At 38.2% G+C, this 18,199-nt stretch overlaps 2 protein-coding genes and 1 pseudogene across 10 annotated transcripts in view; 1 reads left to right on the forward strand and 2 right to left on the reverse strand.

The window, feature by feature from the left end:
• ABI1 (abl interactor 1) overlaps positions 1-18,199 on the reverse strand; it is a 123,387-nt gene that overhangs the window by 31,506 nt on the left and 73,682 nt on the right. The window lies entirely within an intron of this gene.
• Positions 16,106-16,875, reverse strand: LOC121497493 (annotated as a pseudogene).
• Positions 17,057-17,530, forward strand: LOC121497494 (60S ribosomal protein L23a-like). The gene has a single exon (XM_041767182.1). The coding sequence runs from the start codon at positions 17,057-17,059 to the stop codon at positions 17,528-17,530; it is 474 nt and encodes a 157-aa protein (XP_041623116.1).

The following is an 18,199-nucleotide window of genomic DNA, read 5'->3' on the forward strand; positions in this document are numbered from 1 at the left end:
TTTCTGTCCAGTGTAATAAAAATGTCAGCTCTGGGGCAAAGGTCAGGAAGGCTTACTGCCCCTTATAAAAGATCTGGTCCCCTAAGCTGGGAGTTCTTTTCCTGCAATGGCCCCATCTCTGTGTGCAAACATCACTTGGCTCTCTTTTCAGTATCCTACAGAAATTGGGGCTAGTTACCTAGCACAAATGCTGACACTGGCTACTGCTACTGCCATGACCAATGACATCCTGCATCTGGCCCAAGAGTCTCATGTCATTAATATTGTCTATGAAATTGTGGCAGGCTAACTTCTTAGCTTACACAAAGGGTAAAAAAAAAAATCTTAAACTTGTCACAATTTTTGACAGTTTTGGAAATGAGGCAGAATTTCTTCTAGAAATCGAATGAAAGACCAGTTAACAGGAATCAGCTAAGTCCATGGGAATCATGAGTGAACATGCTGACCAAATGGGATGGTCAACCAAGCAATAAATGGTTTATTTTACTAGCTATTAATAAAGGCTAATTTGAGGATGTAGTTTCAAGGTGAATACCATTTTGTAGGTTCAAAGATAGCAGTCTGAATAATGCCCTAGTTACTGACCATCAACTTTCCATCAACCTGACAGTTGGCCTCAGCAGGTCTGCCCTATGAACAACTGGTACTAAGATTTATCTGGCAGAGGAAGTGGGGAACACAAAGGACTGTTCCTCTTAGACAATGTTACACCCAATGTTACACTGGGTGCCAAAGGAGAAAAACTACAACCACTGTGGTCAGAACCAGAAGAATCTTTAGAACTTCAGCTAGTTTGTTACATGCAGGGAAGGGGCACATAATGCTTATTAAAAGATGGCAACAGCTGACTATCTTCTTGCTCAGTCCCTCCTGCAGCCTATTTGGTCAACATTCAATTCATTCAAGAGGAGTAAAAGAGGGGCGCCTGCATGGCTGTCAGTTAAGCATCCGATTCTTGATTTCAGCTCAGGTCATGATTTCAGGGTTGTGAAATTTAGCCCTACATTGGGCTCCACACTCAACAGGTTTCTTCTTGGAATCCTCTTTTCCTCTTGCTCTGCCCCTCCCTGCTGCATTCCCTCTCTAATAAATAAATCTTCAGAAAAATATATTAGTAAAAAAAACCTCAGCATTTTTTGGCAGTGGGTCTGCTACAAAAGAGCTCTGCCTATACCACCCCGCCCACCCCACCCCAAAAATTTCACTAAGAGAAACTACTGTGGGCACTGACTAGTCTTCACATTCTTCCTGTACTAAACTGGGTTTAAAATGATGAAAAAGGTGATTCACTAAAGAATGAGAAACTTGTCCAAAGAAATCTAGATGAAGTCTTGCTGTTGGACCTTACGGTCTTGGAAAACTCCTCTAATACTTATGCTGAAATAAGCAAGAGTTTAAGAGATATTATCTCGATAATGGAACAGCAAATAGCCTACATTATGTAGACTACTAAAAACAATGTTGAAAAAAATAATAAAATAAAATAAAATAAAATAAAATAAAATAAAATAAAATAAAATAAAATAAATAAAAACAATGCTGTCACTGTGCACATCTTAGCCCAAGTCATCCAAAGGGCACGTGGTCATTTCTCTACCAGAAAGCAATGTGGCTGTAGCTCTGAGTGTCAGTACTGATCAGCATACAGCTAGAGCACTGCTCAAAACTGAAAGGAAATACACCTTGTTTAGAGGTGCAGAGCTGCTCTCTCCCAATCTTCCCGATGGCCCAGCTTCGGCTGCTTTGCAAAGATAAATGGTGGTAGAGATGAGTTTTCCTAGTTCCCCAAGGGAACTGAAGATCAAACATACTCAGGTATGCTAGAACCCTAGGGAGAGGTGGGATTCAAAATTTTATGGCTCTGTTACATACAGGAGCCCACATCCCCTTCATAACCATCATGTAGAGGAAGAGGGTACTTGTTTTCAGCTATCAACATTTGGGTAGGATTAACAGTGGGGAAACAGCAACTAACTCAGACTTTTCAGTGCTATCTTTGGATCAATTCAGTGTATTACTACTGTTGTGCCTTCTACCACTGAGTATATAATTTACTGATATTTTGCATGCCTGTACTGTAAATGCTCCTAAGTGCCAGAGCAGATTATGACAAATGGGAAGAGCCCATGTAGAAAACACTGGTAGCTTTAGCACCCCTCAATCCTTATGACCCCTTTGTGTACACATCTCCACACATAGATGATTTTACTCACTGGGGCCTCTGGCAAGAGGAGCAGTTCCCACCAAAGGTATCCCTTTGGTTTTTGGATCCATGCCTCCCTAAAAGAGCTACCAAGTGCACACTCCTTTTGAAGTTTCCCATTTGAGGATGGGTCAACTCAAACTCAATGACTACAAAGGTGGTAAGAGACTAGCAAGCTTCTCTTATCACATTCAAGTGGTAAATTCAAGAATGCAGCCAGGCTGGCCCCTACGTTATTTTAACTTTACATGAAAAAGTGGCAGTTATCCCTTGAGGGAAGTTTTAACCTCCATTCTGCATAAATCAAAGCCACTGGCTCATTGAGGCACTTGATTCATGGAGGATCTCATAAATGCCTGCACCTGGTTCACTAATGAATGATTCACTTACAACGAAACTATGGTGTTCAGAGTGTTGGTATGCTGTTCAATTTCAGGGCCAGCCACACAGAGCTGAAAATGGGTGTGGATGCTTTGCTCCATGGGCAGAACTCAAGTATGTTCTCATAGATCTGACCAATATTCCTCTTCATAAACCTTGTTATATTTTTACTGACTCTGGGTCTGTTACTAATGACCTAGCTATTTGGTCTACTACTTGGAAAACTACAAACTGACATAATAAAAACTAGCCGTAAACTGTTGGGGACAAATTGCAGTTGCTGATCAGATCATCTAGGTCACAAATATAGATGCCCATGGTAAGGGCCCATCATCTGATGAGATCATATGGAATGAAGCCTATAACCAGGCCTATATCGCCCAGACTGCCATCACTGCTGCAGGATCTATTAACACATGTACCATCATAGAACAGATACGGAGTAAAAGACTCTCTGTTCCTGATGCAGAGGCAATCAATGCATTCCACACTTGTAATTCCCAGAAGATCCACTTGTCTGATCTCTTCTACTGACAGATTGGCTACATCAGATCTCTGACCTCCTTCTTCAGGCTATTAGTAGTATCTTACCATTGGTGACATTTTTTTTAGGCATGACACTGTTATTCCAATCCGATCAGCTGACTCCAGCCACACCAATGTTAACCTTGATGCTAATCTGTGCCTCATTTTTCACTTTCCAAACTATTTGCAGTCTGTTATGTTTTTATTCTAAAAGTCACAACAATGGGCAGTTAGTCAAGGTGTTTGATGGCCTTCCATACTCCCTATCACCCACAGGAATCATGCATTGCTGAGTGCTGGAAGAACCTGCTCAAAAATCAACTCAAAAAATTCAAAAACAAACAACTAGATTAAAAAATGGACAAAGGAGGGCACCTGGGTGGCTCAGCTGGTTAATGCCTTCGGCACAGGTCACAATCCCGGGGTCCTGCGATAGAGTTCTACATTAAGCTCCCTGCTTATTAGCAGGAGTCTGCCTGTCCCTCTCCTTCTGCCTCTCCCCCACCCCACCTCACCCCGCCCCAGGCTCTTTCTCTCTCAGAAAGAAAAGAAAAGAAAAGAAAAGAAAAGAAAAGAAAAGAAAAGAAAAGAAAAGAAAAGAAAAGAAAAGAAAAGAAAAGAAAAGAAAAGAAAAGAAAAGAAAAGAAAAGAAACGGACAAAGGATTTGGTTAGACATTTCTCCAAAGAAAATATACAAACCTAGAGGTTCCTCTCCTATTATAGACTGTACTGCAATACAGGAGAGGCATCATCACAGGTATCACTCAGCCCTCTTCACATTTCTCTATGGAGCTTAGGCTTGGAAAAACTGGCACAAATACCAACACTGGCTCTTGCTATTGTCATGAATAATAAAGTCCTATGTCTATGACCCAGAAGTCTTGTATCTTCTAACAACATCTAGGAAACTATGGCAAGCTAACTTGCTAGCTTGCATAGATGGCAAAATCTCAGACCCTTCACAGTTCTTAAAATAAGCTTTCTTTTTATAGTGAAACAATTCATACTCGGGCCAGTCCCCTCCTCTTCGGTAATTTGGAAGATTATCTGACATAGTCACTCATGTTATAAATTATAGTTAAGAAGCTACATTTTTTAATGCCTTCACTTATCTTTTAAATTCTTTCGTTTTCTGGGGCACTTGTGTGCCACAGTGGGTTAAGAATCTGACTCTTGGGGGCACCTGGATGGCTCAGCAGTTGAGCGTCTGGCTTCGGCTTAGGTCGTGATCCTGGGATCTGGGATCAAGTCCCGCATCCAGCTCCCTGCGAGGAGCCTGCTTCTCCCTCTGCCTATGTCTCTGCCCCCCTCTCTCTCTTTCTCTCTCTCTCTCTCAGTCTGTGTCTCTCATGAATAAATAAATAAATTTTTAAGAAAAAGAGTCTGACTCTTGGTTGCAGCTCAGGTCATGATCTTATGGGTGGTGAGACTGAGCCCCAATGGGGCTTGGTACTCAGTGGAGAGTTGGCTTGAAGATTCTAGCCCTCTGCCCCTCCCCCTACTGGCACATGTACACGTGCATGTGTGCACGTGCGCTCTCTCTTTCTTTAAAATAAATATATAAATCTCTTTTAAAAGATAAACTCCTTCTCTAACATAAGTTTAATTTGGTCAAGCTAAATTCTGATTGACATGGAATTAAGTTTGGAGATTCATAATTCCATAGAAAGAAAATACTGAGATTTCACTGGAGGGTAAAAAACATGGACCAACACTCACCTAGGTTTGCTCTTAACTCCCCAAACACTCATCTCTGTGTCCTTTGCAAGGTCACTTTACAGATGTAATGCCTCTGTATTGAATCCTAAGTTCTCTATGCTTTATAACCTCTCCTTGGCAAACTCATCCACATTCAAGTTTAAATTGCCATTTATATACACATAAACTTTATTCTAGACCTCCTCTGATGTGCAGAATTGTACAAAAGGTGTGACAGGGGCACCTGGGTGGCTCAGCTGGTTCAGCGTCTGATTCTTGGTTTCCTCTCAGATCATGATCTTGGGGTCATGAGATCAAGCCCTGCATCAGGCTCCACACTCAGCATGGAGTCTGCTGGAGATTCTTGTTCTCTCTCTCTCTCTCTCTCTCTCTAGCCCTCCCCCTACTTGCATGTTTTCTCTCTCTAAAATAAATAAATAGGGACACCTGGGTGGCTCAGAGGCTAAGTGTCTGCCTTCAGCTCAGGGCATGATCCTGGAGTCCCAGGATCAAGTCCCACATGCGGCTCCCTGCATGGAGCCTGCTTCTCACTCTCCTGATTCTCTCTCTCTCTGTGTGTGTGTGTCTCATGAAAAAATAAATAAAATAAATAAATCTTTTTAGAAAGTGCAACATTCTCCTCAGATATGCCAATGGTACCTCAAAATGAAAATGCCCCAAATCAAATACATAGTCTACTCAACTCTATGGCTGAATAGAAAACTCAATGTTCCTGTAACAGTTCTCTATCAAGTTAATTAAGTCAGACATCTAACACCTCCTACTTCATATCCAATATCACTAAATCTTGTCATATTTACCTTTAACAAGTGTTGGTGAGGATGTGGAGAAAAAGGTTAGAACCCTTGTGCATACTGTTAATGGGAATGCAAATGAGCACAGCCTCTATGTAAAACAATATGGAGGTTCCTCAAGCAATCAAAAATAGAACTACCGGGGATCCCTGGGTGGCGCAGCGGTTTAGCGCCTGCCTTTGGCCCAGGGCGTGATCCTGGAGACCCGGGATAGAATCCCACGTTGGGCTCCCGGTGCATGGAGCCTGCTTCTCCCTCTGCCTGTGTCTCTGCCTCTCTCTCTCTCTCTCTCTGTGTGACTATCATAAATAAATAAATAAATAAAAAATAGAACTACCGTATGATCCAGCAATTCCACCTGAGTACTTATCAAAGAAATAAAAACACTACTTCAAAATATATATGCACTCCCATGTTCACCACGGCATTGTTTATAATACCCAAGATATGGGGGGAAAACATCGAAGTGTCCATCAATGGATGAATGGATAAAGAAGCTGTGGTAAATATATACACCACCACAATGGTATACTATACTATGGAGTACTTTTCAGCCATAAAAAAGTATAAAATATTGCCATTCGCAACAACATGAATGGACCTTGAAGGTATTATGCTAAGTGAAATAAGACAGAGAAAGATAAATACCATACAATTTCACTTATATGTGGAATCTAAAAAAACCAACAAATGAAAAAATAAGCCCACAGATACAAAGAACACATCAGTGGTTGCCAGAGGCAGGGACTGGACAAAATGGGTTAAAGGAGTCAAAATAAGTAAGTCATAGGGATGTAATATGCAATATGGTGACTATCGTTAATAACACTGTACAGTATATTTGGAAGTTGCTAAGAATAAATCTTAAAAGTCTTCATCATGGGGATCCCTGGGTGGCTCAGCGGTTTGGTACCTGCCTTTGGCCCGGGGCATGATCCTGGAATCCCGGGATTGAGTCCTGGATTGGGCTCCCTGCATGGAGCCTGCTTCTCCCTCTGCCTGTCTCTCTGCCTCTTTCGCTCTCTGTATCTCTCATGAATAAATGAATAAAATCTTAAAAAAAAAAAAAAAAAGTCTTCATCACAAGAAAACAATTTTTGTTAACTATGTTTGGGGACATATGTTAACTAGACTTACTGTGGTGATCTCCTTGCAATATATACAAACACTGAATCACTCTGTGGTATAGGTGAAACTAATGTCAATTATACCTTTATTTAAAAACATACATACATGCAAACCATATAGATACCATTAAGGTGTCTCCAACACCTTAATCCTAGTCAATCTACTGTGTCATCTCTCACTTTGGTTATTGCAAAAGCCTTATAACTGGTCCACTTGTATCCAGTCTATCCCCTTTCTAATCTGTTCTTTACAGTGTAACCACAGTGATCTTTACAAAATCAGTAAACTTGAGAAAACAAAATGAAAAACTCTGAAGACAGCTCACCTGCTTAAATCCTATTAAAAGAATATCCTACATGGCTCCCAGTCTTCATGGGAAAAACAAATTCAAAACGGCTCAAGTTCTTTCCCTATTTCTTTCAAATATCATGGTATCCACAATTCTCCTTAAAATCATCTTTTTCACCCTTCCTATCTGCCCTACACACTGCAGACATATTCAGGACACTATTTCAAGTTACCAGAAGTTTTTTTTTCTGAGTCCACTTCCTCCCCAGTTTCCCAAGTACAAATCACAAAAGTTCAAATCATAACCCTTCCTGCAATGTACAACCCTCCATATGGGAGGGTGAGTGAATACAGCAGGTAGGAGGAGGGGAACAGACTTGGAACATTTGTATAACAACAGCATGCATATGCTCACCAAGCCAAAGTTAGCTTTTTCAAGGAGACTAATTCCTTCTTACACTTGCATTTCCTTACTTTCACATTTTTTTCATCTTTAGATAGCAAAATAAGCAGTTTGATACCAAGAAAATTGGTTTTCAATTATAATATACTGGAGATAACATTTAAGAGTTATCCTAGTTACCCATCTGATCACCATGCAGCAATCCCTAGACCTATGAAGCATAGCTGAAAACCACTGATTTAAAGAAAATACACATATATACACAAATGTGAAATCAGAAAACCTAGGTTTGAACACTGGCTTTTTCACATACTAGTTGTGATATTTTATACAGCTTTTTAGCTCACTAAAATTCCATTTTGCTTATATAAAATGGGGATGGGATAACAAAAGAATATTGCTTGATATAAAAGTAAAAAAAAATTTTTAGTAAAAAAAATTAGCCAAATCTGAATCTTACTTATCAAACTATCCAATCTACAATCCTGCAGTTAAGGGAAAGTATTTCTAAAATGTGAAAACATGGACATACCACATTGTGTATTAGAAATAATGAATGTTGAATCTGGAATGCACTAAGCCAAATGCAGAAAGAAAAAAACTGCATTATCACTTATCTGTAAAATCTAAAAAAAGTCACACACACAGAAGGAGATGGGGTGGAGAGGTGCAGGAAATGAAGAATCTAAAAAGCTGAACGCCAAAAAGCAAAGCAGAAGATGGTTACCAGACTCTGGGAGTGGATATTGGGGAGATATTAGTCAAAGGCTACAAAGTTGCAGTTAATAGAATGAATAAGCCTAGAGATCTAATGTGCAGCATTATGACTACAGTTAATAACACAGTACTGAATACTGGAAATTTACAAAGAGTAAATTTCAGGTGCTCTCATCACATACAGAAAAGGTAACTCTGTGAGAAGAAGGTACCTTAAGTTAAATTAGCTTTACTACAGTAATCATTTCACTATGTATATGTACATCAAATCATGTTGTAAACCTTATTAATTATGCATAATTTTTATTTTAAAAGATAAAAAAGGACGATTAACATGATTTATGTTCCAATCTCCAGTTTTGCCACTAGCAATAGTAGGATTTTAGAAGACTCCCCAAAGTCAGTCTAATGAGCATTAAGATTCTGGAAGCTTGAAACTCAATGATTCCAAGATAAACAAGTCCTACAGACTAAAATTCATTTATAAGAAAAACAAACATTACATATGTGCCTATCAGCAGGACAAACTAAAGAAAAGCTAGAAACACAAAAATTCTGATAAATGATTAGATCATGTTTGATGATTTAGGACTTTATAAAAGAAGAGATCAAGTCAAAATAGAATGCACGTGGAGATAAATTTCGAAGTAAGAGATAGAATTAACATGTCCAAAGGATCATCTTTTAAGGTAAGAGTACATTCCTAAAGATTTTATATGTAATTCAAAGCTCAAAAAAATCAAACTAAGTTTAACACAGGATAGTGTTTGTTTTCTGCCTAAGTGTCAAATGACAATAAAATAATTTAACAATTTTCCTTGTCCAGTTTTGGAATTATGCAATGGTTTGTAGAATTTTTTAGTCTGAAGAAAGTCTTCACATTTTTAAAATAATTTTTTAAGGGATCCCTGGGTGGCTCAGCGGTTTGGCACTTGCCTTTGGCCCAGGGCATGATCCTGGAGTCCCGGGATCGAGTCCCAGCGTCAGGCTCCGGGCATGGAGCCTGCTTCTCCCTCCTCCTGTGTCTCTGCCTCTCTCTCTCTCTCTCTCTGTGTCTATCATAAATAATAAATAAATAAATAAATCTTTAAAAAATAAAATAATTTTTCAATTTTATTATTTTTTAAAAAGATTTTATTCATTTATTCATGTGTGAGAGAGAGAGAGAGAGAGAGATAGGCAGAGACACAGCAGAGGGAGAAGCAGGTTCCATGCAAGGAGCCCAACATGGAACTTGATCCCGGGACTCCAGGATCACGCCCTGGGCCAAAGGCAGGTGCCAAACTGCTGAGCCACCCAGGGATCCCAATTTTTCAATTTTATATCTCATGTTGCATTTTCAGCACACAAAATGAAATTGTACTACAATGGGCTGGTAACAATGACATAGTTGCAACAGTCTAATAAAAAGCAAAGGAGGTCTCTGAATTTGGGTAATGTAAGAGGCATCATCTAGAGCTAGATAACAGTAAACTCTTGACAGACTCAATATGACAAGTACAAATAATATGCAGAGTTGTGAGAAAGAAACATGACAATGGAGAATATAAGATAAATCAACAGATGTGATCAGAACATCCTGGATAAAGCCATAACAAAGTCTCTCCCCAACTAGTTATAAATAAGGTTAAAAAAAAAAGAGGGGGGGGGATCCCTGGGTGGCTCAGCGGTTTACCGCCTGCCTTTGGCCCAGGGCACAATCCTGGAGTCCTGGGATCGAGTCCCACGCCCGGTTCCCTGCATGGAGCCTGCTTCTCCCTCTGCCTGTGTCTCTGCCTTTCTCTATCATGAACAAATAAATAAATAAATCTTTAAAAAAAAAAAAAAAGAGGGGGGGTGGGGAACAGTGAAATAGGGAGTTTGAAAAATTAACCTGAAGAAAAAAAAAACAAAAAACTATGTAACCTTCGAAGTATAAGATACACCCACTTACCAACTAGACATCTCTCTCATTCCCCCACTCTCATCCAATGGAGTATTGATGCCAAATCTTCCAAACTGATCTATAACTTCAATGCCTCCCAATAAAAATCCCAACAGATCTTTTATGGTTTCAAAATATATACTGAATAGCAAAGGAGAAAGAATCACCAAGATAAGGTTAAAAAAAAATTACAAAGAAGAAGGGACTTGCCCGTTGAGATTTATTATAAAGCTATATTAAATAAGACAGTATGGACAAACTCAATAAAAGAGAACTCAGAAACAAGTTCACACAAGGAAACTTGGTATCTTACACTGATGACACACCAGTAGGAAGGAATACATTATTCAAATGGGCAACCAGTTTCCATGTAGAAAGAAACACTAAAAATGGATCCCTACCTCACACTCTAGGGAAAAAAATCAATTCCAGATCCATTAAATGCAAATGCAAATAAGCAGCATATTTATATTTGAAATATTATACATGAATATGAACCACTATGAATGAACTATACATGAAGTACAGATAAATCTTAGAAACATAATGCTTAATTTTTAAAAAGTAAAGCTAGACTACAAATAATATGAATCTATTTTTACTAAACCCAAATATAAACAATATTAACAATTGTTTAGGAATACATATTTATGTGATAAACTTTTTTGAAGGACAAGGAAATAAGCATTCTGTTGGGAGTAAGGATTGAAGCACATAGGTATAAGAAACAGAACTGATCATCTTCTAGTTAACTTTAGTGGTGGATTCACAAATGTTTTATTATTACAAATACTGTTACATGCATTAGATTTATTCTTCTGAATGTATTAAGTATAATTTTTCAAAAGTCTTTAATCACAAACAAAATACTAAATAGACCATGAGAAAAAGAAATGTTAGTATTCTTCAAGCAGCATCAAGGAACTCCATAAAGAAGCTTCATTTTAGCCATCCATATTTGGCAGACCAAAAAGGAGGAGGATGGAGTACAAAGGAAAATTACAAGAAGAGGAAAGAGCATAAGCAAAGGCAAAAAGACATGAAAATACAACACCTGCTTAAGATGTATGAGAAAATTTTTAACAGCATGAATACAAATAAGTTAAACTCTGCTCTCATTAAAAGTTATTAAAGGAGGGGCTCCTGGGTGGCTCAGTTGGTTAAGAGTCTGCCTTTGCCTCAGATCATGATCCCAGGGTCCTGGGATGGGTGCCCTGCATTGGGCTCCCTGCTCAGCAGGGAGTCTGCCTCTCCCTCTGCCTGCCATTCCACCCTGCTTATGTGTTCGCGTTGTCAAGCAAATACAGAATCTTAAAAAAAAAAAAAAAAAAAAAAAAAAAGTTATTAAAGGAATACTAAGGAATTTAGAAAATCAAATTTGGCAATTTCTTTTTTTTTTTAAAACATTTTTTTAATCTTTATTTATTTATGATAGTCACAGAGAGAGAGAGAGAGGCAGAGACACAGGCAGAGGGAGAAGCAGGCTCCATGCACCGGGAGCCCGACGTGGGATTCGATCCCGGGTCTCCAGGATCGCGCCCTGGGCCAAAGGCAGGCGCCAAACCGCTGCGCCACCCAGGGATCCCTGGCAATTTCTTTTTAAAGGGTCAAACAGGTTCTTTATAATATAAGCAGATCAGGAATTGAATAGGTAAAATATTTTGTAGAAAACTAAGGTTCTAATTAAAGTATTCCAAAAGTGATTCTATTTAGAAATGAAAATATTATTTTCCAAAACAAATATTGAAATACAACAACTTTGTAAGTAGACAAGATTTTTAAATTATATTTTAAGATACAATTATTTTAAACTATTATATTGAAATATGGTGTTTTAATTATGTTCTCTTTCCTTTCCTTTACCAATTGGGGGTGGGGGGCAGAAAAACATGCTTTTTATAGATCCTCCAAAAAAAAATTCCTTTCTAATTATCAAAAGACAGAAACCAGAGCAAAAAAGAAGTACAACATAACAAAACTACTCAGTATTTCACATATTTTCTATCATGTTGGAAGGCCTACTATCCTCACAACCACCATTTCCAATACAGGGAGGGCATTATAGGTTTCAAGCAAAGGATCGTGTGTGTGTGTGTGTGTGTGTGTGTGTGTGTGTGTGTGTGTGTGTGTGTGTGTGTGTGTGTGTGTGTGTGTGTGTGTGTGTGTGTGTATGTATGTAAAAGCACAATAAATGTTTGCTGAAAGAATAACTACAGAATGAAAAATCGAAACAGTTTTGCCCTGAATAGAAAACGGAGGAGTATAAAAAAGGATAGAAAAAGTGTAAAAAGAGTCCTGAGACAAGCCACACAGAGAAAGCCTTCAGCCAAGAAAGAAACAATCTTTGTTTGTTACTGCTTATTTGGACCAGACTCTGGAAATGGCTCTATGCCCAAAATTCTGTGTTACAGAGCTTTGTTCAATAAGCTTGAAACAAGGTCCCAATCAACTGCAAAGTTAACTTGATTCAGAATGACCTATATATACACACTATAAAATAGATCTATTTAGAAAAGAGCTGCAGAATAAGACTCTGGTGGAAAAACATAATCTAAAACACTTGAATCAGAATTATTCCAAAATACTTTATCCTGGGAAAAACTGGATTTGTTACTAACACTTTGGCCCATATCCAATTTTTAGTACTACCCAGTGACATTTTTGTCACCCAATGACATTTTTGTCTCCTCTTCTGCTTAAGAATACACAATGTTGAACACTACACATGGTGATTATACATCTACCTCAAAAAGGAATTTTTTTGAGCTTAATTTTGTGATAACCATTTTGATCCAAACTAGGATCTAAGGTAAAAATGAACTTTTAAGAGAATATTAGATCACAGTTTATCTTCCAAATACCAGGTCATAAATTTGTACTTAGTACTAAGAATTAACTTTCTAAAAAATATTTTGTGAGTGCTCCTCCCTTCTTAAAAAGATAATATTATGTACCTAAAATTCTGTTGAGGAGGCGACTGGGTGGCTCAGTCAGTTAAACATCTGCCTTCAGCTCAGGTCATGATCCCAAGGTCCCTGGATCAAGCCCCACATCAGGCTCCCTGCTTGGTGGGGAGTCTGCTTCTCCTTCTGCCCCCTCATCCTGCTTGTGAGCACTCTCCCCTTCTCTTAAATAAATAAATAAAATATTTTAGAAATAAAAAAAATAAAATTCTGTATAGAAATATCACCTATTATAGTCTAATGACTAAGAGCACAAGCTCAAGAACTAGACCGCATTGATTTAAAAGCAGACTCTTGGGACACCTGGGTGGCTCAGTGGTTGGGTGCCTACCTTTGGCTTAGGTCGTGATCCCGGGATCTGAGACTGAATACTACATCAGGATCCTTGCAAGGAGCCTGCTTCTCCCTCTGCCTATGTCTCTGCCACTCTCTCCCTCTCTCTGTGCCTCTCATGAATAAATAAATCTTTATAAATAAATAAATAAATCTAAATGAATGAATGAATGAATGAAGCACTCTACACTTACTTGCTGTGTGATCTTGGGTAAGTGACTTAACCTCTCCATGCCCTCAGTTTCTTATTGTACAGATGAGATATTTAAAAACAACAACAACAACAAAAAACCACACCATGACTGTGAGGATTCAACAAGTTAATTTACATAAAGGATTTTCAGCATGGTCTCGCATGGAGAAAGAACTAAATAAATGTTAGCTTTTATTATTATCCTGTTCTCTAATCCATATCCAAGCATTTCACTGAGTTTACTAGATGTTAAACCAGTTAAAGCTTAAAGCTAATAATACAACTCTTACAATTTTGGAAATTAAAAACTGTTACTTAGTTCATTTAAGAAGAGCAGCCACATTAAACATATAAGGAGGGTAAACCAGTATTACCAGAAAAAAAAAAGAAGCAAATCCAACACTTTGAAAAGATTTTAATTATACTCAATAGCAACCATTTCTGCGCCTACTCTTTTCTTTCATATTCATCATAAAAGTACTTTTGGTACTGGGGTGCCCGGGTGGCTCAGTGGTTAACGGTCTGCCTTTGGCTCAGGTCATGAAGTCCTGGGATGGAGCCCTTTGGGCTCTCTGCTCAGCAGGGAGCTGCTTCTCCATCTTCCTGACACTTCCCCTGTATATGCCCCCCACCCTGCCTCTCTCTGTGTCAAATAAATAAAGTCTTTTTTTTTAAAAAGTATTTTTGGTCCTATAATTCCTACAAGTAAAAACCACATTTGGAGATATTTCCAGAGAGGATATTTAAAGGTACAAACTGGTGCTTTAGATTAAATTCAGAGGACTGATGATACATTAATGGCTCTCCCTTCTTAGAATTCCACCAAAATGAATGCCAAAAAATTAATATATAATAATAAATATTTTACATAAGTCATAAAATATATATATTTAAATACATTTTTTTAATATAAGGACAAGGAGAAATAAAAGAAGAAAAATCAGTGGACAAGAACTTCCAATAAATGTTTGGGTATCAGAAAACAAACAGAATCAAGGTAACTGATTAAGACAGAAGAGGCACCTAGGTGGCTCAGTCATTTGGGTGACTGACTCTTGATTTCTGCCTCAGGGTCATGGGATCAAGCCCTGCAACAGGCTCTGCACTGGACATGGAGGTTGCTTAATATTCTCTCTGCCCCTCCCCACTCACATGCACTCTCTCTCTTTAAAAAAAAAGGGGGGGGGGCGAGGGACAGAAGCAGCTAGAACCCAAAATGTCTAGAGAAAGCAAGACAATTTATCCTAAAAATAATAGTAATAATAACAACCCTTGAGAGGCTCAGAATTTGGTGAAGTGACTGGTTCTACAGACTACAAAAGTGAGAAATAGAATCAAAATGATGAGATACTGACACTAGGACAGCTACAAGAAAAATATAAACAGATAAAAGAGGATTTGTGGGGATGTAGAGATATTGACCCTCTCACACATTGCTGGTGAGAATGTAAAATGCACAATCACTTTGAAAAACAACTGGCAATTTTCTGAATGGTTAAACACGGAATTACCTTATGATGCCACAAGTCCACTCCTAGGTATATAACCTAGGAATTATATATGAAAAGCTATGTCCACAAAGAAACTTGTAAGTAAATATTGAGGTTCCAGCATAATCATAACAGCCACAGAGTAGAAACAATCCAAATGTCCATTAACTGATAATTAAATAAAATGATATATCCACAGAATAGACAATTATTTGGCAATAACATGGAATAAGTACTGATACATACTACAACAGAATGAACCTTGAAAACACCCTAAGTGAAAGAGGCCATCACAAAGAACCACACATTATTACGAGTCCATTTATACAAAATACCCAGAATAAGCATATATAGAGATTAAAAAGTAGATTACTAGTTGCTTACGGCTGGGTATAAAGAGGATACAGGAATTGGGAAGTGCTAGCAAAGGAGTACAAGGGTTTCTTTTTGGAGTAATGACAGTGTTCCAAAATAGCTTGTGCTGATAGATGCATACTTCTATGAATATTATCAAAAGCCACACAACTGTACATTTTAAGTGGATGAACCACACAGTATGTGAATTATATCTCAATAAAACTGTTTTTAAAAGTGAGGAACAGAGAGCTCGGGTGGCTCAGTCAGTTGAGTATCAGACTTCAGCTGGGGTCACATGACCTCAGGATCCTGGGATCAAGTCCCATGGTTGACTCCCTGCTCAGCCAGGAGTCTGCTTGTCCCTCTCCCTCTGCCACCCCACCGGCTCAATGCTGGTGTGCACGGTGCACACTATCCTCTCTCCCAAGAAAATAAATAAAATTGAAAATAAATAAAAGAGAGGAAACAAAGCTAAAAGTTGGATAACCTGAGTGTCTATATAGTAATAGTGGACTTCCCTATCAGTCTTTCCACTCACCATGTTCTCAGAATGCCAGAATTCCTCCATGAAGGCAACTCTCATGAAAAAAAATTAGAAAATTCTCCAAAGCAGAAACTTAACAGCTTAAGAATAGACTTCTATATATTGAAAATCTGGTGTGCCCCTGCTTAAAAAAGCCCAATCACTCATCAAGTGACAATTGTCACATAGTTTCTACTTAAGCATCTAAGTTCCTCATTCTTAAATAGAAACAGACAACCAACGATGACTAAACTATTTAAGGCGGTATTTCATAAAGGGAGGGAAAAAACGCTATTAAAAATTTTTCAGAGACCAGAGGAATACTTAAAAACTAGGACTTACATGCAGAAGAATTAAACATTATCTATTAATAAGAAAGAATTTAACTTATGAAAAAGAACAAGAAAACTAAAAAATTAGCAAGTAGCCTCAAAACAGCATAAATATGGGCCATCTCATATGCAATTCCTTATAGACTCCCAGCTTGGTACTTCTCCAATGTCTCCTCTTAAAGTTGCACCTGATTCTATTACCAGTTTTCATCCAAATTTACTGGGGAATAGGATAATTCTGTTTTTATTTCTTAGCCAGGAATCACTGGATCCTAAAAGTTTTGTGAGGAGACATGGCAAGGAACAGTCAATCATACACATCAAAATGGTGGAGCAAAGCCAAAAATGTATTTAATACCCCTAACCTAATGAACATCATAGCATCACCTACCCAACTTAAACATACTCAGAACACTTATATTAGCCTACATTTGACACAAAGCCTTTTCTAACAAAGTATTCAATATCTCATGTAATTTATTGAATATTGTACTAAAAGTAAAAAACAGAATGGCTGTGTGGGTACAGAATGGTGTTACGTGTATCAGCTGTTTCACCCTCGTGATCATGTGGCTGACAGCTGAGATGCTGCTGCCCAGCATCACAAAAGAATATCGTACAATGTATTGCTAGCCAGAAAATTATCAAAATTCAAAGTACAGATTCTACTGAATGTAGTATCATTCTTACACTGTCATATCGTCAAAGAAATCTTAAGTCAAACCATTATAAATAGGATACCATCTGTACTTTTAAAAGACCACAAAAAAAAGACCAAGAAGATGGCACCGAAGGTGAAGAAGGAAGCCCCTGCCCCTCCCAAAGCCAAAGCCGAGACCAAAGCAAAGGCTTTGAAAGCTAAGAAAGCGGTGCTGAAAGGCGTGCACAGTCACAAAAAAAAGATCCATACGTCACCTACATTCCAACGACCCAAGACCCTGCGTCTCCGAAGGCAGCCCAAATATTCTCAAAAGAGCGTCCCAAGGAGAAACAAGCTTGATCACTATGCCATCATCAAGTTCCCCCTCACTACTGAGTCAGCCATGAAAAAAATAGAAGACAACAACACACTTGTGTTCACTGTGGATGTCAAGGCCAATAAGCACCAGATCAAACAGGCTATGAAGAAGCTCTATGACACTGATGTGACCAAGGTCAACACCTTGATCAGGTCTGATGGAGAGACAAAAGCATATGTTCAATTGTCTCCTGACTATGATGCTTTGGATGTTGCCAACAAAATTGGGATCATCTAAACTGAGTCCAACCGGCTATAAATCTAAATATAAATTTTTTCTCAATCAATTAATAAATAAAATATAAAATAAAAAATAAAAGAAAAAAAGAAAAAAGAAAAAGGAAAGGAAAAGGAAAAGAAAAGAAAGAAAAAGAAAAGGAGAAGAGAAGAGAAGAGAAGAGAAGAGAAGAGAAGAGAAGAGAAAGAAAAGAAAAGAAAAGAAAAGAAAAGAAAAGAAGAAAAGAAAGAAAAGAAAGAAAAGAAAGAAAAGAAAAGAAAAGAAAAGAAAAGAAAAGAAAAGAAAAGAAAAGAAAAAAGGAAAGAAAAAATACCAGTATGGGGGCAGCCCGGGTGGCTCAGCAGTTTAGCGCTGCCTTCAGCCCAGGGTGTAGTCCTGGAGACCCGGGATCAAGTCCCTGCATGGAGCCTGCTTCTCCCTCTGCCTGTGTCTCTACCTATCTCTCTCTCTCTCTCTCTCTCTCTCTCTCTCTCTCCCTCTCTCTGTGTTTCTCATGAATAAATAGACAAAATCTTAAAAAAAAAAAAACCAGTATTGAGTTATATCCCATGAAATTTCAAAACACCACAGCTAAAGATAATAAATATTCCAAAGGTTTTCAGAGAGAAAAAGACAAGTTACACATAAAGGATCTAAAATCAGAGACACAGGACACCTGGGTGGCTTAGA

The sequence above is a fragment of the Vulpes lagopus genome, chromosome 8 (assembly GCF_018345385.1).
Source record: "Vulpes lagopus strain Blue_001 chromosome 8, ASM1834538v1, whole genome shotgun sequence".
Taxonomy (NCBI): domain Eukaryota; kingdom Metazoa; phylum Chordata; class Mammalia; order Carnivora; family Canidae; genus Vulpes; species Vulpes lagopus.